The following is a 25,224-nucleotide window of genomic DNA, read 5'->3' on the forward strand; positions in this document are numbered from 1 at the left end:
CACACACACGTCCAGTCTAAGGTTTGGATTGAGATGATGAGTTTGTGTTTCTGTCTCCCCCACTAGTCTGTGGAGGGAGACCAGGGAGTAGAGAATTTCCCTTCAATGCTTCACAGACTAAGAATAGAACCAGAGAAGCTGTCAACAAAATATTTGCTTAACTGATGAATGTGTTCACATGTATGTGTACATCGTATTTTATGCACATGAATTCTTTACTTCCTTCACATGTTATCATTATGGCTCTGTAGCATGTGCACAGGCTTTTTTTTTTTTTTTAATTCAGTCTCTTTCTACTTCCAGATATTCTTCAATGAATTCCATCAATTGATAGCACAAGTAATTCAGACAGGTCATGTAGGACTATCATCTCATCTCCATTTTATTGGTCTGGACTCTTTGTCACAGAGCAGTTTTTACTATGGTCATAGGTCATCCAGGCCTCTTCAGATTCAAGGCTTTTGCCCCTTCTCACTGAATTAAGTCACCTCTCATAATCAGGTTTATTTTATCTTCCAACATCCATGTATTGGAAAATCATTACTTTCCCCTAGAGAATAGCCAACTGACTTTAGTCTAGCACTAACACAATTCCACTTTCATAGTGATTATATTCATTTGTTTTTTAAAAGTCAAATATTTCTCAAAACCCCCATCAAATCTCATTAGTCAAAAGGGCATTCTTTTACTCTGAGTCTGAACTCCTCTTTGCTAAGCCCAGCGGATGAAACAGGTGTAACCATGGGCCCCTGGGTGACCCCCTACCTGGCACATGTCAGCTCATCTAATTAGCATGAGTGGTCTCCATCTCCAGTACATGACAACTATAGATGGACACCAACTCTGGTTGGCAGTATTTGGGCAGGAAGGAAACGCGGCCATCAGCAGGTACAAAAAAATGGCAGTTTTATAAAGCCTGCCTGTGAAATCCCTTCCATCTGACAGTCAGGCAAATTCTAATTCCATTCTCTGCCCCACTGTGTGGGTTTCACAAGACCCTCTTATTACATATTTCCTTCTCGAGAGTTGCTTTTGCTCTTCGTTTTATCCACACTATTTTTTACATATAAAACAAAAAGATACATGAATAAAGATCCTGGATATGAAATATGCTTTGATTTAATTCTACACTAGGGTGATGGGAAGGAAATCATCCAATTAGCAGGTCAAAATTAAAAGCATTTGGGGGCATTTGAGTAGGTGGAAGTGGATTTTGAAAATTATCAAGCACTCCTAATCCCTTTGAAAAGGGACCTTTGTATTCATGATGATAACCATAATACGTTCTCGGATCCAAACCAAAGCCTGCATTTCAACTAAAAGTTTAAAAACAACAAATAGCAGCTGTAAGTTGGTATGCATATGTCTTAGAAGATTAACTCTAGAAACCCTTGGGACTAAAATATGTCAACTGATACATTTATCTGTTTTCTGAATATGGTAGAATGAATGCAACAGCTCTCAAAGTATGGTAGAAAGAGGAAGGAAAGGGGGGAAAGGGGAAGGAGGGAGGGGGAAGGAGGGAGATAATTATATATTTTTTTAAAAAGTAGATGTGAAAGGAAAACCACTTGCCTGGTGGACTTAGAGCGTAATTTGAAAAGGCAAGCAAGGAAGAAGAAAATATAAACTTCTATTTAGGTTCTTTCTGGACCAGAGTATGAACTTTCTAAAAGTGCTCAGGAATGCAGAGCAAAAGAGGATCAGTGAGCAGTGAGGTCAGTCAGGGAGTTTGGTGGGATAGTATCTCAGAGGAAGTATTTGGAAGAAGAGAGATTTGATGGCAGGGATACAGGGGATATTTCAAGTTGGAGAACAGCCACTGGCCACGGTGCAGATAAGAGACATGGGTGTGGACGTTCAGGGAAAGATCAGGAGACAGCTTTGATTCTCCTTCCCCAACTGCACGAACTGCAGGCAAACACATGGGGAGGCCTTCTCTGTCTGAGGAACCACCACCATCCACCCAAGCTGGAGAATTAACTCAGATTTAAGAATAACCATGGTAATTACTGCACAATTTATAAGGCTATACAAAACTGTGAGATTTGGCGGTCTTAATGGTTCAAAATGACTTCTGGTCTATGAGCAACCAGTTTAAATTCTTTATTATTAGCTCAAATATGCTATTTGAATACACACACACACATGTGCACGCACACACACACACACACACATATATATATGTTGCTTTTTAAGTACATGTAAAACCTTAGCACAGTATCAGGTAGTCTATCAATAAAAGTAATGTTCATTGTTATTATTCTTGCCAATGTTATAAAAGGAAGGCAAAATAATGATCATTCCATTTTCTGCATCCCAGAGTCACAGTTCCATGATGACTTCTTTGAAGTCAGGCTGCAAATGTTGACATTGCGTCTCCCTGAGGAAGTCCAGAAATTACCACTCACCCTTTCTCCCTGACTCCCTTAGCCCCCCAAAGATCCTCTGACTTTAGTCTTTCTTCCTCAGCTCCATGATTGTTGTTCCCTGCCTTAAATGATACACAGCCATCCATCTTTCAAGTGAAGTCTTTTGTCATATTCTTTCCAAGAATTGGAAAATAATCTTTTATGGTACCTTCCACTGTATTTATCTTAGAACTGTAGAATTTTAAAAGACAACCTTAGTTGAAGTGATCAGTTTTGAAAGTATGGAGCAACTGGCTGAAAGTGGCACTTTCTAAATGTGTGATCCTACAGAACTTCTTCCTTGAACTTGAAAATTGCTGCTATTTTTAAGCCAAGAAATATGAGCATTACGGTAAACTATTTCATATATGCCAGTGTAACCTATGGTATCTAAGATGCAATTTTCATGCTTGCTAAAATATGGTAAAATATGATAAACAGATGGATTTTTCTCTAGGAAAGAAGCATATATGTTTGCACATAGTCATATGACTAGGCCCACAGGAAGATGTTTTTAGCAAATTTATAAGGAATGATAATATCATGAAGTTCTTTGGTAACTTTTAATTATGCTACATAAATAAAATTATTGAGTGAAATGGATAATCTTCAAGTAAACCTAGTGACTTTAAATACTTGTGAGTAACTAGTATCAGGATATAAACAGATAAAACTAAAGCTTAAGGAGTTTTCTGCTGAATATTAGCTACCCCGCTTTAAAAATAAAAGTCTACATTAAAATAGTTCTTACTAAAGATAATGGAAAATTGAAAATGCATTATATACCATAATGCTTATACTCAACACTCCTGGTCAAAACCTGCCACTTGTAATGATTCTAAATCTCCTTTGGTAAAGGTAGTCATGAGAAATAAAATACCGTTTGTTGATATGATCATTGCAAATATGCCAGAAAAGAAAAATGACCTTATGCATGGTGATCATACAAGATCATGCGAAATGCAATGAAACAATTTATCATGCTAGTATTTTTCTTGCCACCCAGCAAAGATCCATACTTGAGAATCTTAGGAGCAGCCAGTAAATCGGCAAGACATTCTTTCATTGACTGTCCCAGGAATCATTCCCATGACAGTACTCCCAGCACAGAGGGAGATTTAGAGAACATCTTCTGAATTATAACAATAGCCAATATTGGCATGGTGTCTGGCTCCATGTGTCAGGCCCCATGCTAGCATTTCCATGTTGATTCACTTCTTACTCATGGCTGGCTGAGTAAGAAGACCCAGCCATGGGTAAGAAGGAATCAGACAGCTCTTTTCAAATCCACCTTTCATCAAATGATTGTAGTATGATCTTGGGAAAGTTATTTAGCCTCTCTCTGTCTCAATTTTCTCATCTGGACAATGCGGTATTTCAATGGAGTTGCTATGAGTATTAAAGTAATTAATTTATGTGAAGTGTTTAGGAAGTGTCTGGCAAATAGAATGTGCAATCTAAGTGTAATATAAGCCATTGTCATTTAATTATATAACTGTAGTAATATCATGTTATATAATATGTAACATTATACAATAGTAATACAAACTATTCCAATTATTACCAAAAATGTTAGCTCGGTATGCTGAAGGTCACATACCACAACAGGCATCTACAGCATTACCCTGGAACATTTCCGGAAAAAAAAAAAATTATACCACCTGATAGGATTAAACCATAAGGTATGTGGCTCCTCAAGGAACCAAAAACAGTCCAAACAAAAACACTTATTTTGTGTAGCGCATTAAGCTCTTGGTAGGAACATCTTGTCTCTAAACATCAAGTGCCAAGCACATCAGGAAGACAGTCTTTTTCCAATGGAAGCAATTTGGAGTCTGTTGAAACTAGAACACTTTAGCAATGTTCCTCAGTCCCCACTTAAACCAAAAGAACCCCTTTTCTTTGTAAACCCATCAGTGTTCCATGTAATGCCTGTAGAGATTTGGTTCATGGCTATTTTGGCTTCAGCTGAGAGGCTATCCAGAGAGAACAGAGTCCAGCAAATTCTGCATCCTCACTCCTTCTTCAAGAGAGGCAGCATTTAGTTGTTCAAGGCTATGAAATTGTTCTAAAAACTCACAAGAGGCCCCTCCTCTGAACCTCTTTTAGAGACCCTTAGGTTCACTGATTGGTCTCAGAGACAGAAGGCACAAACAGAACTCTTGTCTGTGGTGACTAAGCTAGATCATTCGGCTACATGGTTTTTGCAAGAATTCAAAGGAGGAAGTAGTTATTGCTGCCTATGTGGGTCAGCATAGGGGTTAACCCAGAGGCGAGTTTTCAATGGAACCTTCCAGGAAGAAAAGCAGGGGAAAGCAGACAAAGGGGAAAATAGAGTACATGTGGAGATTTTGAAGTTGCATGATATATTTATTCAAGGAACAGCAAACAGACCAGCTGGGGCAGGAGGCACGAGATGAGGACCACAAAGACCTTGCGGTCAGATGGTGAAGTCTCAAAGTGGCTTGCAAAGGACACGCAGGAAAGGATTATCAAAGGCCTTTAGAGCCAAATGATGTGATGTGTGGATTACAGGGAGGAAGAGACTGAGAGCTCAGCAGATGCTGCTCTGTATCTCTGGAGAGTCTCGGCCAACTGAGAGACAGGATTAAGGGCACAGGGGTGGGGGGAAACCATTGGAAAGTTCTGTGGATCTTTCTAAGCTAGTGTCTCTGAGAAAATTGTAGAAATATGATACTATATATTTGCAGGGAGGTAAGCGCCCTGTTGTAATCTGAAACCTGCTTAAATTAGTCTGACTTTATACGAATCAAAAACATAGAAATATTTCTTAGAAAAGGTACGCTAGAGAAGGATTGATGTTTTTAACAGGAATATGTCTCCAGGTGGCAAAATCTAGGGATTACTGTAAAAAGGAGTAAGGCCCCAGTATGTCCTGTGGTTCTCTCAGTGGGTGAACTCCTTCCGCTACATAGATTCAGATCACGGAAATGCAGTAGTAAATCTAGAAGCCTTTGGACCTGTTAAAACTGTGGGCAGAGTTTCAGCTGCTTCTTCAGGAGGAAACACATTCTCATGAAGCAAGAGAATTTATATTAAGCAAATGAAAGTACGTGCTCAGAATTCAAGATAACACCTTCTGGAAAATCTGTTCATAAAGCTAAAAACATAAAAGCTAGCTAAATCAGTAGTGAGAGTTAAAGTCCTTCCCTTCCGTAACAAGAGACTTCTTTTCTCATATATTCATTCCTGTGCTCACCAGCACTGATGTGTGGCAAGCAGTCACGGGCCTGGTGCCAAAGGCCTAGTGTGGGAGACCGACGACCCCACGTGTAGGGCCCAAAATGAAGGCAGGAGGTATCAGTCACAAGGAGGTTCACTTTAAGCAAAAACAGTAATATTTAGGACTTGGGAGAAAAAAAACAAAACAGCGCTCCGTTTTAACAGTAACAACGGCAAAAAAAAAAAAAACTGATTAAAAGGCAAAATAGAAGTTAGATGCAAATCGGGTAAGAAAGGCAGCAGCAGATTGACTAATGTCAAAGGTTTCCAAGTAAAAGATGTTAAGAGATATGAGATCATGAAAATCAGTTGGGAATGTTGATTTTCTTAGACATCTGCCAAGTGCTTAGCACTGCTCACCTAGGCCTTATGGAACACAAAGGAAGTAAGTGTGGTTCTGTCAGAAGAGTTTAAAATCTGGCTGTCAGTCAGCCTAGGACAGGAAAGCAGTGAAACAGAATGAAACGCCAGCTTGTATGTCGACATGAGTTAATTTAGTATAATATCACACAAACACATATTCCACTTTTTCATTAAACTATAAAATAGGACAATATAATCTAATGATCAGTAGGGTCACAGAAGTCGAAGGAGGGAAATAAATATGTGGTCCAGGCTGCCTGCCTTCAGAGAGAAACTGTATTTTAGGACGTTGCTTTGTGTAATTAAAATTTTTCTGTCCTTCTGTCCAGATGAATATATATATATTCCACACTCCGACAAGTAGGTTTCAGAAATTAGATCTTTGGGGAAGAGAAAAAGATGAGGCATGAGGCACAGCTCCTTGAAACCACGTAGGATGGATCTCAAAGCCTCAAGCCCTTTCTGTAAATGAACAGGTTGGCTCTGGTACTGCCACACCTGTGGCGGGAAGGAAGAGATGGCCAAGGCGAACCTTCTAGACTGTGCTGCTGTGCGTGTCCTGTTACTCTTCCTTCTCACCACAGGAAGCAAATGTCAGCAAAAAGCAATGTCCCTCTTATGCATAAGAACCAGATTCTAGAGTGAAGAAGAACATAGCACCCTTTGCCCTTATGAGAAACCTGTAATAGTGAAGTAGGTAAGCATGGGGGCTGTGGAGTCAGACCACCTGCTAGTGATCCCCAACTCCACCACTTCTGAGCACTGTGACATCCAACAAACTAACCTCTCTGTGTCCTAGGTGTTTTTATCCATAAAATGACAGGTAATTGGTCCATTTTCTCAACTATAAAATAGGGATGATGGATTATGAGGATTCAATGGTATAAGCCACTTAAAACACTAACCAGAATGGCTGACGTACTACTTGTAAGCACTCACTGTAATTTTTTCCAGAAATAATGAGCATGTGTTAGGGGCAGAGAGTAGACAAAACTGAGGGTAGATGTTGGTGATTACTGAAAATAACAATGTGGAGTTATTTTAAAGGCAGGGATCTTCCAGATGATCTGAACCAAATCACTGAAAAGCAGAAAAGGCCACAGAAGCTTGACCATTACCTTCCAAGGAGGAACAATCAATTTTTGAAAATCTGGCTAAAAAAATACCCTTGGCTTATATATGATGAGATACTAAATCTTATGTTCTGTGGCCTGTGTCGTAAGCACGGAGTGAAGTCAAGGGGAAATCAAGTGAGTTTTTTTTACGGCACTGACAACTTTAGGACAGAATTTCTCAACGTATATCATCTTAGTGAGGCTCATGCCAAGGCTTCATTAAAGGAAGCAATGAGTGGTTCTCCAGTGAACTGCACCACCACAGAGCTCATGGTGACAATCATGAGCAAAATCACCCTTGGGAGAATAGAGAACTTATTCAGATCATGCCATGCTATTGCCAAGACAGGACGTCCCCTCAAAGACTTTATCTGGATGTGCAAGTTGGATGATATGAAGGGGATTGACATTGGTCCAGTATTCAGAACTAACAAATCAGCAAGAACCTTTACGTATTTTATCCCTGAAGTGGAATGGAGGAATCTAAGAGAGAAACTAGAACAAAGTAAATTTTTCTCTGTCCTCAGTGATGGAATCACAGACAGTTCAACCGAGGAAGCTGAACTTGTCTATGTGCAGTTTGCACGTGCAGGAAAAGTGCATTGCCAAATTGTTGGGGTACAGACAGTAGACAAGAAGGATCCTTTGGCAATAAGAAATGCCATTGAGAAAACTCTAGAAAGAAATCTTCAACTTAAGCTATCGAACCAAGACTGGGCAAAGAAACTGGTTGGTTTTGGAAGTGATGGTGTCCCGGGCTCAGAGGGAGAAAACAATGGGGTGGCTCTGCTTTTAAGAGAAATCCAGCCATGTGCGCTGACTGTGTACTGCTTTGCACATCATCTTGAACTATCTTACAAGGCAGTGTTCCAGAGCATTCCCCTGTACAACGATGTCAGAAACCTTCTTCTCAGCATTTACCACTTCTACCACAGTTCCCCTCTTCTCAGGAGTTCTCTGATGACTGCTTTCAAAAGCCTTCACCTTCGGCCTGTGATGCCTTCGCAAGTAGGGGGCAGGAGGTGGCTTCAGGAATTACAGGCAGCCCTCCAGAACTTTCTCAAGGGATATCCTGCAATAGTCCAGCAATTGCTTTCGGTAAGTAATTTTGACATACCATACTGTTTTAGTTTTCCAGAGTGGCAGAGAATATCTTTATGGAGCAATTTGAAATACTAATTTTAAGAACGATGAACTGCTATTTTATTCCCGATCTATGTTACAGGCAGATGAAGACAGAAGTGACACCAGTCATCAGAAAGCCAAGGAACTCCTAGTGTTCCTTCTCCAAGCAGACATTGTTAAATTCATCCATTTCTTAGTGGATGTCATTAATGTACTTAGCATTCTTTCCCATGTCAATCAGAACAGAAATTCTTCCATTGCTGACATATTTGCCACGTTAGAGTCAACACTGGAAATGCTCAGAATATATCAAACAAAGTGAGGAATTGGGGAATGTCAAATGTCAAACTTAGACAGTATGACTGGGGACATTATTTGCCAGGTGCCTTTTCATTTAATTGTTTACTTGGGGGATTTTTTTTTCCTCCCCAGACCAGGACCAAAAGAACATTGGGTGGATTCTGTCACTCACTTTCATGGTAACTGCCTGGGAGGAGAGGGAGACATTTCTGATGTAAGAAACACAGTCTTAACACATCTTATCAAGAGGCTGCAAGGCTGCTTCAGAGATGCCAGCCAGGATGTGGTGAAGGCTACCATGATTGGGAGCTTTAAACTGTGGCCCGCAAAGATAAACCCAGGTACCCTATACGCACTACCTCCAAACCTACTGTTCTTTGATCCTCTGTAGGTTTCTTTCATATCTTGACTTTTTCTCTTGTGTATCGATAGCAGAATTTGGAGAAAAAGAGGTATCTATACTGATTGCCCATTATGAACCAGTACTGGAAGCTGCCAATGTGGAGATCGAGGAAGTAGACACTGAATGGAGCAGGTTGAAATTAGAGATATATGCTAGGTAAGCATAGTTGGTATTTATAAATATTTGAATGAAACTTGGGAGTCTCAATCTTTTACATTTTTCATTCTCCTCCCACCCCTTAGATTTCAGAACATCCGCAAATTGACCTGGGATTTTGTGAATTCTGTTTACTTACACAAGTATCCAAATATCCTGACATTAGTGGACCTAGTGCTGACCCTCCCTGCAAGTTCCGCAGAGGCAGAACGTGGCTTTAGTCAGATGAAACGCGCCAAGTCACAAATGCATGCCAAGATCAAGGCTGAAAGTATGATGGACCTCCTGATAATCCAGTTGAATTCTCCAGATATTAATAATTTTGACCCTCGGAAAGCTATCCATTTATGGAATACAAGAACACTGTCTTCCACTGGTGACACGAGACCTAATTCTGCTTGTTCATCAAACTCAGAAAGCCCTTATGAAAGTGAATAGTAATATGACAAATGTTGACTTTGTCATTGATCAAAACAAAAACAAAATCTTTTTAATCTGAAATTTAGAAGTAAAATAGTAACCAGTCTTCACATCAAACACAGAAGGCATTTGGCATTTTTCAGACAAAGCAAAAATACCCTGTACTTTTCTTTAAAAAAAAAAAAGAAGAAGAAGATTTATTTATTTATTTATTTGAGAGAGAGAGTGCATGCACATGAGGGAGCAAGCCGGGGGGCGGGGTGGGGGGAAGGAGGAGAAGGAGAGAGTATCCTGACACAGACTCCCCACTGAATGTGGAATCCAATGCGGGGCTCGATCCCAGGACCCTGAGATCATGACCTGAGCTGAAATCAAGAGTCGACTTGAGCCACCGACTGAGCCACCCAGGCACCCCTTCCTGTACCTAAGTCTACTTCTACATCCACACATTCTTTCACATTCTTTAGATGGAGGTGATACTTCTAAGCAATGGTGTTATTTTGATGTCATCTCTTGCAGAGTTACTGCTAAAGGTGACTAGACTATGTTTATGGTCTGAGTTCCCTTGGGCCTGGCATACAATTAACATCTTTCCTGGATAATTGTAAATGACATCTGCATTAAATAACTACCTTAGGGCCAAACTGAAAAAGAGGTATTTTGGGGGGGGATCCATGAATAAGACTTCTAAGTTTCTCTGTTTATGTTATCATATTTCATGTGAAGGTCATATTGCCATATGCCTTGGCCATGTAGGTGACCAGGTCAAATATTAAAAAGTTTTCACATTTCACATTAAGGTCACCAGATAAACAATTGCTATGTAAGCTGGAAGTATTGTCTTACAACACTTTGCTTGCACCATAGCTATTAAAGACAGTGGAAACATATTGCATCTCTACCAGAATTTTTAAATACTTTGAGTTTCTTCATGGATTCATAAAATAGATTTTATTTATGGCTTCATCTTGAGGAACATGAGTGATTATTTCTAACTTATCTAAAATCCAACGTGGTTTTTACTGAAAATAAAGCTCATCTTACTGAACATTCCACTCCTTGGGAAAATGTTTCTCATCTCTATAAAATTGGATACTCAGCTTTGATCAAAAAGGATAGAGAATTTATTTCTGAATGACCTGTTGGATGGTCAGGCATATCAAAGGAAGAAAGATTCTGCACTTGCCACCCAAAAAATTAACTTCCAGATCTCAAAATTGTGTATTTGGTTTGAACCACTGACATTTTAAAAGGATTTGTGCATTTTCTTAAAGGTTATAAGAAATGTTAAGGTTCACATTGGACTTTTATAAATGCCAAAAATTCAGATGTAAAAAGAAAAATTTGAGATGCTACATCTGTTTCTATTTCTACTCTTTTTATTTCTAAACAAGGAAGATAGCTCTATACTCTGGACCTGAAAGACCCAAATACATGTAGGAGTCTCTCCTGACTCTAGAAGGTACTTCTGTCAGAGGGGTTAGACAAACATTTTTTAAGCAGATTCATTTATTTTGTTTTCCTATTTCTTTCTTTAATGCATGCGCATGCAATTTGAAATGAGAGACAGACAAAACAGACTTCTCTTTTGGACAGGGTAAAAATGGATTAATGTATAAAAGCAAAGCACTTAAAAGGTTAGTGATCTTTTATGAAATACTTTGGAATATTGAGCCAATTGGATAATTAAATTATCACTTCCAGTCCAGTAACTTAACAATTCAAGTCTCCCTGCATTTACAAAAACAAAACAAAAAAATAATCTCTTCTGAGCCAAGTACAAAATGAGGATAAATGTGTTACCTTGATAACAGTGGTGATTTGTGTGCATTTGAAACACTTTTATCCCATACTCACCAAAATATTTTACTCTTGTCCTCTACTGCATATAGGAAAACTTACAGTTTTTTGTTTTTTTTTTTTAATTCTACTAATTCTACTCTGAGCAAAAAGTCAAAGGAAGGTTCCAAATTAAAGTATAAATTTTCAGTATTTTGCCCAATCTGAAATGATTTATTACCCGGCCAAAAAAGACATTTTAACTTAGCTGAGACACAATAATGAGAGTGCCTCAGGAAACTTATTATTCTTATGTTTTCAAATGTCTTCTGTTCTCTAAAGGTTACAGTTTTAAATAATATGAATAAAGTGATTATACAAATATCCATTTTTGTTCTCTTTTAGCAAAAGAAACAAAGTCCCTGTCACATAACATAATTGGAAAAATATTTTTCATTTTACCGTAGGCATAATAGGACATAAAGCATTTACTGACATCCTGCTGGATCTGGTAACCCTAAATCTTGGAACAAACAACTTACCTAGTAGTTGGATGCACCTCACTCAACCCGAAGTAAGCTTCAATTTTGTTTGGGTGTCAAAACTCTGAGAATTCTTCTTATTTGATTAAGTCAATAGTTTTAAATCATCAGTACTTGCCATGTCTGACATTCAGGGGGCAATCAATAAAACCTGAATGAAGAACAAATGAATTTGAATGTAAGATACCCTTTGTGTGTGTCCAGCATTGAAAGAATGAATGATGATGATGACAGTCAATGAAAATTATAGAGCCCAGGAGGCTCAGCCTGTGAGTTTGTATCTGTTACTTCTGGAGGGAGTGATCCTGACTAGTAACAGTAGATGATTCTGGCAGTTCTTGCTTTTCAATGTAATCTGTTCCTTAAGAATGTACCAGAAAACCAAATGGTTATAGTATATCCCTACAGGCTGCAGAGCCCTTGCACAGCCATTTCTAGAATCTTTATCCTCACTCTGTTGAAAAGGTAAAGTGACCAGAGTCACATGTGTAAATTTGTTGTGTAACAGTAAACAAAAAACCCAAATGTGAAGGAAGCAAAAAGTGAAACAGTGTCTAGGTTCTGTCTGATGTGGATTGGTTGGTAGAACCAGAGGGAACAAACCTGAGAACTGAGTCTCTTCACCAATATAAACTCATCCTTCCTTCATCTGAATGTCTCATGAAGAAACATGAACTGAGAGAGTTTCAAGGTAGAGTCATACGAACATTCCAATGGCATTTCCTGTTTTCTTCTAGTTGCAGGAGTTAACATCTTTATTAATAGTAAACTTGGAGTTTGTGGACTGGCGGAAATTCCTGTTAGTAATCTCGATGCCTTGGATCATACCCATGGAGGAAGAGCTCCTCGAGACCCTGCAGAGGTTCAAGGCCGTGGATGAAGAGCAGCTGGGCACCATCACTTTCGAGCAGTATATGCAGGTTGCTACCAGGGCCTGGTGGCACTAACACTACTGGAGTACTTTTGACCTAAGAAATGTATTATTCACTGGTCTTGGGCCAGCATTCTGCCCCTCAGGTGTCCATGTCTGGGCACCCAGAGGCAGTGCAGACACTGTCCAAGTCCCAGGTGGAAGTCTAGCTTCCCTAGGGAAAGGGTCTGGAGAAAGAGCTGCTAGGAGAACTAAGAGCTCTGAAAGAAGTCACAACAACTTCATTGTCCTCCTAGCTCCTACACAGTGGTCCTTAACCTTGGCTATAAACTAGAATCACTTGCAGAGCTTTTAATACGTCTAATGCCCAATACCCAATACTCTGGGAGTAGTAACAACAGTACTACCCAGGGAAATGAACACAGGGAAAGGGGAAGGGCTTTTTCTCCATTTGGTCATGAGCATGGTGAATGATGAGATAGTTTGTGACAAGTTAAGTTTGAAATGTCTGTGAGAAATGCAGACCGAAGCGTCCAATCTCATGCAGCAGATGCAGAACAGATTGCAAGTCACCATCATGTAGGCAGTGATTAAATTTATGAATGGACGAGATACCCAAAGGAAGTGTGGAAAGTGATGAATAACTCAATAACATGATACCTGGCCGTTGGCCTGGGCAGGTAGGCCATATAACACGTGACTTTTTCCAGAGCAATTTTGGTAGAGTACAGAATCCAGATTGCAGAGGATTGATTATGTGAATAGGTCTCTAGGAAGTGAAGATAAAAGTCAATTCACTTTTTAGAAGTTTGAGTAAAGAAGGAGAATGAAACCCCATAACTAAGAGGGCCTGAATTACTTATTTTGTGTCTACTAATTGAAATCGTCTTATTGCTCATCTTTTCACATTGCTGGTAGACACAAAAGATGAAAGTGATTATAAGGTTCTAATTTTGAAATAGGGTAATACTCTTTAGGTGCCTGTATCTTGTGTATATTTCAATATTGAAAGAGCACATCCCTTCCTGCTTCTCTTTTTGTCCTTAATTAATGGATGGCATGTGTATAGACAGCCCCCGGCGTTCCCATGCTTGTGCTGTTGAGCCAGAGGAAATAATACTTGAATATGAGGAGGTTCCTTCAAGGCTGGTCAAGACAGGTGCTTTGGCTGATTGGGCTTTGATAAATTTGCTTCCCAAGTAGAGCAATTTATAGATACTACCACTGACCTCGACTTAAAACTTGTGAAAATGATTTTGTCTAAAAATAAAAACAGCAGAGCAAAATTTACTCTATTTTCATCATGGGCTTAAGTTTTTAATAACTGAGCACTTGTGAAATTACCAACCTTTGCTACAGTACGTGCCAATTACCACAGGATAGCAATTTAAACATCCTTTTGTACAAACATGAGACGAACAAAGGATGTTGGCAATTTTTACCAAAATGCTGAGCCAAAACCAGAAAGCTCCTTTACCAAAAGTATAAATTTCTTAGAGAAAGTTGGTCGCTGCATTTAAAAGAAAGAAGTACTTATTTGAACACCTCCTGTGTTTGGGGAGCAGTCCATTTCCCAGCTCAGCACTCTCCCCCACCCACCCAATTCCCAGTCCAAGGAGCCCCAGGATAAGAAGGCCATTTGGAAAGGCCCACTTGGTCATCCCACATGCCTTTCAGAGATTTCCAACACTTGCTAGCTCTCTCACACACACACACCAAAAACAAAACCAAAACCAAAAAAAAAAAAAAGAAGTTATATGGCAAATGTCAAAACCACTTCTAGAGCAAAATTTCATGAGATTTGTAAAAATGCTACATTAGAACAGTAAGATAGAATAACATGCATCGCTGAAATGGAGTTCTCTGGCAGAGGAGGGCTCTCTACACTGCTTTTTATTTTTGTTTGTCTTTTTCTTTTCTTTTGACTAATTGCAAGTTCACCACAACAGCCACTTAGGAGTGTGCTGATTTCCCCAACTTCTAAAATGGAATGAGATAGCTGGTAAAGTCGGCCGGGCTGTGTACCTGGGCTGAGCTCTATGAACACAAAAGCCTGTTTGCCCTCTGCCCCCAGCCCTCCTGCAGCTGTCACATGCTTGCCTGTATGGTGTGAGGAGGCTGAGCCACTTCAGGTAGGATTCTGTGACAATGAACTCGCAGCTCACCTTCTGTCCGTGAGAATGCATGTGATTACAGGCTTAATGAGTCAGATGTTCTGGGATCCAAACAACACAGTGCTCATTCTTTAAGGAAAAGTAAAAAACAAAACAAAACAAAACAAAACAAAACAAAACAAAAAAACTTCAGCCATGATGTGGGAAACAAAGGCAGAAGAAAAATGATTAAATTTCCTCACTACCTACAGCCCACTGACTAGTCCTTGAAACAGGCAGAGGGACAGTCTTCTGGGGACACAACTGCCTTAATATTGATACTTAGCCCAAGCCCCAGGACCCTGTAAGTTTACTTTAACATATAAAAATTCCTTTGGAAACTTCCTTTATCTCTACTCCGCAAGATACACGTTGGCAATCATCCCCCAAGTATATGACACAGCCATATACATCTGAAGGGTCTCATGACTGAGTTTTTACTAAACAGTAATAATTGACCTTTCCTAACAATAGCTAGACCCCTCAGGATCCTGAAAACCTTGTTTCCAAAACACCTGGGAGGCTTACACTATCCTTAACCTCCTCCCAACTTGAAAGTATATGAATGGCCACTCCTCGTGACCCCAGAACAGCTCTTTCTGCCCACAGGTCCTGTCCCCGAGCTTTAATAAAACCACCTTTTTGCACCAAAGACGTCTCAAGAATTCTTTCTTGGCCTTTAGCCTTGAACCCTAATGTCTTTCCTGTGTCAGGCCATGTTTTAGCAAGAGAGCACAAGGGACATTTCCATCTTTTAAGGAGAAGTCACCTAATAATCCAGTGACTCATGATATGGTTGACAGAACCTTGCTTTATCAATTTAAACCCTACTATCCAGGCTCACATTTAACATTTCACATTGCTACAATTTTCACGGATGACTTCTTAAAAATCAGAACTTGTTTTCCAGTCAGGTTATTTTTTTTCCTTTCTAATGTGCCCTTCTTTTGTGAGAAACACACAATGTTCTCATTTATGCAATATCTTATATTTTTAGTAAACTAATATGAATGAATCCTTGGGTTTAAGGATCAGGGAAAATTCCTGTGCATCGAAACAATTAAACATGGAATTGAGAGTTGGTTGAAAAATGGTAGGAGGAATTGGGATCCAATCTCTATTTCTTTTTTCCCTTCTATCTTCTTTTACCATTTCCTCTTTGTCCCCAGTTTCCAGCAATTTGATTATTGTGTTCCTTGGTGTGGTTTTCTTCATGTTCTGCTTGGTTCACTGAGCTCTCAAATCTCCATGGGTTTTGTAGTTGTTGTCAAATTGGAAATTTTTCAGGATTTTTTTTTTTCCTAAATATTTTTTCTGCACACCCACCCCATCTCAAAATCCAATCACGTGCTTATTGTCCCACGGATCACTGATGCTTGGTTCATTTTTTTTCCAGTCTTTTTTCTCTGTGCTTTACTTTGTATTCATTTCTATTCCTACGTCTTCAAGTTCACTGATCATTTCCTCTGCAGAGCTGAATCTATTATTAATACCATGCAGTGTTATTTTTCATTTCAGATATTAAATTTTTTGTCTCTAGTAGTTCAAGTTGGTTCTTTTTTATATCTTTCATTTCTCCCTTCATTATGTGCTTGTTTTTTCTCTATCTCCTTTAACAAATGAAATATATTTAGAATAGCTGAAGGAACATCCTTCTCTGTTCATTCTATCATCTGTGTCATTTTTGTGTTTGTTGTTATTGATTGGTGTTTATTCTGACTATGGGTCATATGTTATGGCTTTTTTTGCATACCTAGTAACTTTATATTGGGTGCCAGATGTTGTGTATCTTATATTGTTGGGTGCCCAATTTTATACACCTTTAAATATTGTTGGGCCTGCAGTGGTGTTACTTGGAATCACTTCTATCATTTAGAGGTTACAATAAGATTTATAAGGGTGGGTCCAGAGTGGCCATTAGGTGAGGGTTAATCTGGTCCCACTGCTAAAGCAATTATTTCTGGGGGCTCTCTCTAGTGCCTGTGTTTGAGGAGATCCTTCCACTCTGCTTGGTGGTAATATAGACTCTTCCTCTCAGCTCCATGTGAGGCTCAGTAATTGTTCAGCTTACTCCTTTCCTATGGTTCTTTCTCCAGCTTCTGGTATCTTCCACAAACACACATCCACAGATTGGCAAGTTAAGACTTATAGAGATCCCTCTGTGAATCCTTAGAGCTTGTTCTCCCACTCAGTGCATTGCTAGTATTCTGCCCTGAAAATTCTAGCCATCTTGGCCTGCCTCAACAACAAAATCTGTCTTCTCAACTCAGAAAGACAACCAGGCTCTATTTGGATGCCTCTCCTGGTGCTGCAGCCTGGGAGCTCCCTCCAGCCTAGAACACTAGTAGGACTCCTTGGTTGCTTCCCTTAGTTCAAGAATTACTATCCTGTGTTGCCTATCGTCTAATGTCTGGAAAATCAACTTCCAGATATGTTGTTCATTTTTCTTGTTGTTTAAGTAATTCTGAACTTTGGTGTTCCACCATATCCCTTACCTATGTTCCTCATCAGTCTATTCTCCCATTGAGTGGTACTTACCCTCCCCAGATTAGCTATTGGGCAAGGGTCTCCTCCTGGTCAATGCAAAAGCATATTCAAAGCCCAAGCCCATGCTGGAACTTACGCTTCTTCTGCGTCTTCTCTCACAGGGTGCACATGGCCAGCGTCTCCTTTGTCCCAAATGAAAAGAAACCTTTGGGGGCTTCATCCCCTTACAAGTTATCCAGTGCCATTCCAGCCTTCTCTCAAAGCACAGGTGATCCTTGGAAGGAAAGAAAGCATACAGCATAGACCAGAGTCAGGTTAGACAAGCTAGTGGCTCTTGGCAATAGAGTGATGAGAGTAGGTGTCACTCTGGAAGATGGTAAGAGAGCTAGACTTGGGAACAAAATGCATATGTATATGAAGTGCTTACCATGTACAAAAATTAAGGTTGGAATGACATATTCTTTAAACCCAGGGAATTTATACCTGATGTTCAACAGCAGACATGAATGGCAACACCTAAAGGAATGGACTAAATGTCCATTGTGTGGTATAAACAAGTCAAATTGGAGTTCAGAGGCAAGATCAAGGAGGGCATCTATAAGGATGTGTGATCAGAACAGAGCCTAGAGAGATGTGCAGGTTTACATGGATGGACAGGAAGTCGAACCTGGTAGGAGGGATGATGTGAACAGAAGAGCAAGAGTAGGAAATGGTTCCAAGCAGAGAATATGACAGATTAAAGTTTTGAGGAAATTGATACAGTTGCATGGTACAGGCTGAAAAAAATAAGGAGACTGGAAACAAAAATGACTCAGAGCTTACTAGGATGGCCTATGACAGAAGTAAAGAGGCTCTACCCCAAGGTAGCAGGAGTAGGGATGGAAAGAAGGAAGAGAAGGGAGAGACATTGTGAAATAGGAATCAGAGGATCTGATAATTGGTATCACATATGGGCTGAGAAAGAGGGATGTCATTACAAAGTAGGCCATTGAGTCAGTCATTCACTCAATGAAGATTCTTCCAACAATGTGCTCCAGCACCACACTAGGCTCTGAGAATAGATAGCCACACAAAGGGGACATGTGGAATGTGAGCTAGTGTTATGAGTAAAGACCCCTCCAGAAGGTTGCCATGCAGGCAAAATCTAGGGCAGTGACCTCCAAACTTCATCACATGTCTAACAGATAAAATATAGCTAGCATCCCCAATATGTGGATTTTCATTTATAAATTATACATGTGTACTACTGTACTAATACATTATTTATATTATCAAATTTTTAAGAATAAAGATTATATAAGAATGATATCAAAATATGTGTAAATGGAAGTTCTAGGATTTTCTCCTGCATCCCCCTGGTTTTTGAACCCTATTTTGGAGACCACTGCTCTAGACAGTTGAACAAGATGGATTCAATCCCTATGGCTTTGAGAGGAATGATACTTGAATAATTTTCATTTTTATTTTTTGTATAGGCTGGTCTGTGGTTTACAAAAGATGAAGATATAAAAATTCCAGACAATCCTCTTGAACCCTTGCCATTCAATAGGCAAGAGCATCTTATAGAGGTAATTACTGAGATCCTTTAAAAAATTTACTACTATGACACCGATAAGTTTCTTTGTCTTTTCTTCCACTTGTGTAATTTGTTTTGGATTTTACCCCCGGCCCCCAGTTCCTTTACTGTATCCCCAGAATGTAGACTTTAATGTTCATAAGGTGGCAGCACAGAAAAGTTCTGGGGGAGGAGACAGGGACCAAAATCTTAGACAGAGTCCCACTGTTAACTCAGTGTGATCTTGAACATATTTCATAACCCTTCAGGTCTCACTTTCCTCATATGTCAAAGTAAGCTGCTGCTCAGCACATTTGTCTCTGAGGGTCCTTCCAATTCTAAAAGCTTAGGGTAAGAACTGTCATTTTACCAACACAGTAATCCCCCCCCCCACCGCCTTGGGATACATCTCAAGACCCCAAATGTATGCCTGGAATTGTGGGTAGTACCAAACCCTATATATACTGTGTTTATGAGTCAAACTTATAAATTAGGCACAGTAAGAGACTAGCAGTAATAGCTAACAATCAAATAAAACAACTGTAACAATGTTCTGTAATGAAAGTTTTGTGACTATGGTCTCTCTCTCTCTCTCAAAATTTGTTATTGTGCTATACTCACCCTCTTCTTGGGATGACGTGAGATGATAAAATGCTTGTGAGGTGATGAAGAGAAGTGAATGACATAGGAGTTGTGATGTAGTGTTAGGCTACTAGTGACCCTCTGATGATTCATCAGGAGGAGGATCATGTTTCCGGACTGAGGTGGACCACAGTGGACCGTGGGTAACTGAAACCACAGAAAGCAAAACCACAGATAATGGGGACTACTATATATGTTTTTGTCCATTTCTCTTTGATTTTGATTAACTTGAACAACATACCAAGGGTTGCATAAGTATTGCCCATGACCCATCAGATTATTATTATTATCAATACTATTATTGCCAATAATGGTATTATTAGCCTCTATCCCTGAGCCCACAATAGAAAGCAGGACCTTAATAAATGTAAAGCACTCTGGCTTCAGTGTAAATGTTTAAAATATAAAAATATACGTAATACAACCAAATTCAGTAGGATATGAGAGAAGTTGAGTGGTGGATTTAGACAGCTCAGCAAACTAGGTGTATCAATAGTCCAATTTTCCAGCCAGCCATTAGTTTAAAACTGCAGTACAAAATTGAACATGACTCCAGTTATAGCCTTAAAGTGAGCAGTTCCCTTCAATTGGATGCATAGTATCAGAGCACCTCTCCCATGATAGCAGAAGAGCATATAAAAGAAAGGGGTCAAGGAGTCAACAGAGTCCAAGACCTGAGACTGGCAGGTGTGGGGGCAATTTTTTGTCTTTGTTGTGGTGGGAGTTTTCAATGTAAAACTGGAGGACTGAGACCAACCCTGTAAAGCCTTTGGAAGGCCATTCTCCATATGATGTGAACAGCAGTAAACAGGTTCTCTGACGACTGCTAAGCAGTGAAGCAGGAAAGGGCCTTTGGGTGCCAAGGGAGGGAGTGGCTCCCACCTACTGGTGCCCAGACTGCTGGAAAATGCCTTGGAGGAACAGAACAAAGTTGGCAGCAGAGGCAGGACGATGAAGCCTGAGAAAGAAGTGGGACAAAGAATGGCTGACGTGTGTGTGTGTGTGTGTATACGTAGGTGCGCATGAGTGTGCACCCATGAGTGTCTGTCCAGAGGACAGAAAGGAGTGGTGTTTTCCACCCCTCAGTGCCTCATAGACTGGATGTTCAGGATTACATAAGTCTCAGTGCTGTTAAACTGGGATTCAAAGCACAGATTCCAATGCTTGCAAGCTTCAAGGTCTTGATGAAGTTACCTAACCTCTCTGTGCCTTGGTTTATTTTACTGCCTCTCTGGCAGGGTTGTTGTGCAGAGTGAGTGATTGGCACATAGTGAGCCCTATGTAAGTGTTAGCTAAACAGAAGCTAGTCATGCTAACTATAGTTGGCTGAAGGATAGCCAACGGAAGGACAACCAGGTTAATGGTTAACATGCTAAAGAAAGGTGTACAAAGAAGAAAGATAAAACAAAAAAAATAAATTTACCCTTTTGGCTATAATTAGAATAAGAAAGACCAAATGGGGGGGGAGGTTGGAGAATGCCCCATGGAGAGGGAATTCTGAGGGTTAGGAGCCCTGGGCTCTGTCGCCAGTTCTGTCATGACTCACTGTAGGACTCTGTACCCTCTTAAGAAGAGGGCTTGAACTACAGTCTCAGATCCCACCCAATTTCTCTGCTTTGTCACTTGTGCTCTCTGTGACCCAAGGCCCACCTCTGAGCCACATTGGCAGGGACTCCTGGAGACAGGCCATTAGCACTATCCATGGGCTTGAATGACCCCAGAGTCCCAGGCACTGGATGGAAGGCCCTGTTGCATCCAAGAAAGGAACCCTGAGACGGGTCTGTGTTGCAATCACAGTGTTGTCCCCTGACAGTGATGGTGTACTTCATGATGACTGACAAGGTTCCACAGGTCATGTCCTGGCTTCCCAGCTTCCCACACACTCAGTGCCAAGAGCAGCTATTCCAGTATTTTAAAATCCTTAAAGATTTCCCAAGAAAAGGCGATTTAATTTTGCCATAATCAAATTCACAGATGTTGTCTTAATCTCTCCACAGCTTCTATTCATGTGAAATCCTTCTATTACTTTGGGCTGGTAATATTTGTTGAAGCCAGGTTTGAAATACTAGGTGTTTGTTAACAGATCCCAAATGCCTATTTCCATCGCAAACCTCCCTTGCAAACCTCCTACATGCAACTGCCCATTTGACATCTCCACTAGAATATTCTAGTAGATATTTTGAACTCTCCATGTCCAAACCTGGTACCTGAAGTCCCATCCCCACCACCACCATTCCCATCTTCACCCAAAGCCCTGATATCCAGTGGTGAGCGCACTCTTTCCGCCAGTGTGAATCCACAGTGGAAAAAGTCACTTACTGTCAATAGATTAAGTGAGGAGTTCAGAGCAGTGTTGGCAAGTTGAAAGATTTTAAGGGCTAGACCCCCAGTGGCTTTAGGTGTCACTTCCCCCTCTTTCCACTCACCGCAGGGAGCTCTATTGGAAGCATTACATTTAGGAGTCAGAGCCCAGTTTGTCAGAGTGGTGATAAGGATAGACAGAGAGGTCCTTGTTCTGTGGCTCCCTTTTCCTGCTTAAAGTGTAATCCCCACCACCTTTATTGGCATATTCTTTCCTAAATATGTTGATACCATTGATTAGCATATAATTTTCTTTAACATTAGGATTTTGAACCTTACTCTTCTGTTTTTTAACTTAGCATATTCTCTGGTTAATACTATTCATTACCTATTATGTTTACTGATTCAATCCTCAGAAAGCGACCTTATTCCAAAGCTCCTGGAAAGATCCTTCATTGTCTGTCCATCTACTGCCTACCCATTTTAAGTCTTTTATCTTGGATTGAAATTCTTTTTGTGTGACAGTTTTTCTTTAGGCTATTTGCTGACCATGAGAAGGATCCACCTCAACTTGACTACACACAGATGCTGCTTTATTTTGCTTGTCATCCAGATGCTGTGGAAGGTGTCTATAGGGCCCTCAGTGTGGTCATCGGGACTCATGTCTTCCAGCCAATCGAAACTCTTCCTGTTATTGCAGAAAAGGTAATTGTGTTCCAGAAATGGACTAGCTTTGGGGTCCGGAGTGGGATGCCAGAAGATCCTAAACTTCTGACAACAGAGACTCTGTTTCATCTCTGTATTTTTCTGGGTACCTAACACAGCACTTTACACATAGGAGGTCTTCAATAAACCTTTACTCAATTGGATTAAGAACTAGAGACCCACTATCCAAAACAAAAAAACAAAAAAAACCTTTGTAGTAAAAATCAAAATTGGCTCAAAGTTTCTTGGTGGAATCCAAGTTTGTTCTGTAAAGGATAGCCTTTATTTTACATGAAGTGCTGATCCTTACAAATGAAAAAGAAGTGGGCATCAATCCAATCTATCTGTCATCCTATATGGAAATTCTATGTGAAACAAGTTCAGGTCTCAGATATCCCACATATATGTGACACTTGATAGTGTTTCAGGCCAAAGCCCAGCCACCTGAAATCCACAGGTACCTTGTATCTCCTGCATCCAAGGACGAAGAAGCTTAATAGCTAATAAAAAACCTCACATTCCCTTTTAGATTTCTAAAGGATTGGCATTCCCTAGCTTTTTTGGGATGGAAAAGCCTCAGAACAGGAGGCTAACTAATGCATTTATTAGGTGCCCATTTGCATGACTTGTAGTATTCCCCTGACATTTTGGGGACAGAGCTATGGTCCTTGTAATGGAGGACCTCGTAATGTCCTTCTTTTATGGACAGAGGAGAGGTACTGCCCAGTCCCAACTCTGCAGATGTCATAGCCACACTTGTTTGCCTCTCATACATGTCTGTCAAAACAAAGTATGCTGCGTTCCCTTAAAAAAAAAGTGGAGGAAGTTTCTGTGACAGCTTTCACATATGTGAAGAAATAGACCCTCTTAGATGTAACCCTGAATTTTGGCCCTGAGCAAATGGACAAGAGATGTCCTTCCCCTCCGCTCAGGGCCAGAGTGAGGCCAGACAGGTGCCCAGTAAGCTGAGCACTCAGGGCTGTTTGACCCGATGTGCTGTAGATGTTACTTCAACACTTAACACAGTGGCAGAAAGGACAGTAAGAAATATTTGTTTCACTCAAGAATTCTGTCTTCTTAGACAGTGGAAAGTCAGTTTCAGCTTTCCCAAGTAAATAAGGAGTTAGATTCCAACCACCTATTGTGGGCCTGCGTTTGCCACTTCCCCAGGGATGTTCCTGTCTCCCCGTATAGGTTGGGCCTCCCTGAGCTAACTCTGGCATGGATCATGGCCTGCCAGGAGGTCTCAGTCAAATATCTGTCTTCCAGGAGAGCTTCCCTGACCTCAGATGACGTCAGGCACCTCCTGTCATATGTTCCCAGAACATTCTGTGCTTCTTTCACGGTACTCGTCACAGTAACTACTTCTTCAGATCAGCTTCTTTTCTAGACTTTAAGCACCCTAGGGCAGGGAGGGGCCGTCTGTCTTATTCTGAACCGGCCACAACCCTGAACCCGAATTACTGGCACAGAGGTCAGCAAAAATTTCATTGAGTGAGTCAGTTAATTAATTAATTAGCTTTGTAAATCAGGCTCTCTGCATAGCCCTGTGATCCACAAGGGATACAGAAGAGCCAAATTTTCTCCCCCGAAGGGACTGTGTGTAATTGCCCCCATCTGTGCAGAAAAGAATGGAAGAACAATGTCCCAAATGTGGAAGGAACACAGTATAAAGGACAGATTAACACAGGGTCTTGCTGATCAAAAACAGTTTTTATACCTTCTTCTTTCCCACTTCCCTATCTCTGTTTTTGCTATCGCTTCCACCTGAAATACCCTTCCTCTCATCCTGAAGGATCCAAGGCCTTCCCATTAGCCAAGGCCTTTTTCAACTACCAGATGATTCATGAAACCTCCCCTGATACTCAAGAGCAACACTGAGCATCCTCCACTGGGCCCCCTTATATTCAGATTCTCCCTGACAGGGCTGAGTACCACTGCATGCATACATGCATTTATTCAACACATATTTATCCAGCTTTTCTGTGTACTGGAAACCACCCTTGACCTGGGGATAAAGTAAGTAACATAAAGACTACATCATATGCTAATAAATGCTACAGGAAAAAAAGAATCTAGGGAAAAATACAGGAGTTGGGGCAGGTTGCAATGCTGGGAAGAGCAGCAAGGTAATTGCAATTCTAAGTAAAGACAGCAGTAGATGCCAAAGCCCTAATTCCAAAGACCAGTCATTGCAGTTGGTGAGGAGTGAGCTGGAGGAGAGTAGTAAGAACAAAAAGTGACGGGGAGAGGGCCCTAAGGGCCACTGTAGGGACCTTGGCTTTGACTCTGCCAAGAGATGAGATGAGAAGTTATTGGAACACGGCCATCTGATTTAAAATGTATGGAGATCTCTCTGGCTGCAGTGTTGAGAGCAGACTGTAGGGGGATGAAGGAGGGAAGTATGAAGAACTAGTAATTCAGGCAGCAGTTTGTCTGTTGAATATTACTGCTAAGTTATTTCTACTTTGAGTTGGGGACAGCATGTTAGCTGCCACATAGCAAGTGTTCAATCAGTGTTTGTAAACATGGCATAAAAGAAGGGAGGAAGAGAGAGAGGAGAGGAATGGAATCCTGTTTCCAAGGTAGAGAGGAGGTGAGCAGACATTCCCAGGAGAGGCAATAATGGATCCAGGAGGCTGCAATGAGCTGG

General features: G+C 40.5%; 2 protein-coding genes and 1 long non-coding RNA gene across 6 annotated transcripts in view; 2 read left to right on the forward strand and 1 right to left on the reverse strand.

The window, feature by feature from the left end:
- The window catches only part of SPEF2 (sperm flagellar 2), a 164,982-nt gene that overhangs the window by 129,347 nt on the left and 10,411 nt on the right, over positions 1–25,224 (forward strand). For both annotated transcript variants that reach the window (XM_078066629.1, XM_078066630.1), the window contains 4 exons: positions 11,783–11,889; positions 12,595–12,777; positions 18,844–18,936; positions 22,392–22,571. In XM_078066629.1, the coding sequence (XP_077922755.1) occupies positions 11,783–11,889; positions 12,595–12,777; positions 18,844–18,936; positions 22,392–22,571 (563 nt within the window). The remainder of the gene's footprint in view (positions 1–11,782; positions 11,890–12,594; positions 12,778–18,843; positions 18,937–22,391; positions 22,572–25,224) is intronic.
- The window catches only part of LOC118545273 (uncharacterized), a 34,564-nt gene that overhangs the window by 407 nt on the left and 8,933 nt on the right, over positions 1–25,224 (reverse strand). The window contains exons 2-4 of one of the 2 annotated variants that reach the window (XR_004922021.2): positions 17,505–17,642; positions 14,894–14,971; positions 11,858–12,008 (exon numbers count right to left, since the gene is read on the reverse strand). This is a non-coding gene — a long non-coding RNA (uncharacterized LOC118545273). The remainder of the gene's footprint in view (positions 1–11,857; positions 12,009–14,893; positions 14,972–17,504; positions 17,643–25,224) is intronic. The other variant, XR_013445522.1, reaches the window with a different exon arrangement.
- On the forward strand, positions 4,676–9,773 carry LOC118545271 (zinc finger protein 862-like). Of its 2 annotated transcripts, XM_078066631.1 has the most exons (4): positions 4,676–8,230; positions 8,690–8,898; positions 8,990–9,116; positions 9,203–9,773. In XM_078066631.1, the coding sequence occupies exons 2-4, from the start codon at positions 8,856–8,858 to the stop codon at positions 9,552–9,554; spliced, it is 522 nt and encodes a 173-aa protein (XP_077922757.1). In that variant the 5' UTR covers positions 4,676–8,230; positions 8,690–8,855; the 3' UTR covers positions 9,555–9,773. The 2 variants fall into 2 exon arrangements, with proteins under 2 accessions (XP_077922757.1, XP_035963315.1); XM_036107422.2 differs by lacking the exons at positions 8,990–9,116; positions 9,203–9,773 and having other exon boundaries at positions 8,690–8,846.

This window comes from Halichoerus grypus, chromosome 2 (assembly GCF_964656455.1).
Source record: "Halichoerus grypus chromosome 2, mHalGry1.hap1.1, whole genome shotgun sequence".
Taxonomy (NCBI): Eukaryota; Metazoa; Chordata; class Mammalia; order Carnivora; family Phocidae; genus Halichoerus; species Halichoerus grypus.

Coding starts and splice junctions, on each gene's coding strand:
- LOC118545271 (XM_036107422.2), top strand. CDS start 7,046: ATGTGGAGTTATTTTAAAGGCAGGGATCTTCCAGATGATCTGAACCAA. Junction 8,231..8,689: donor TAGTCCAGCAATTGCTTTCG/GTAAGTAATTTT, acceptor TTTCCTCCCCAG/ACCAGGACCAAAAGAACATT.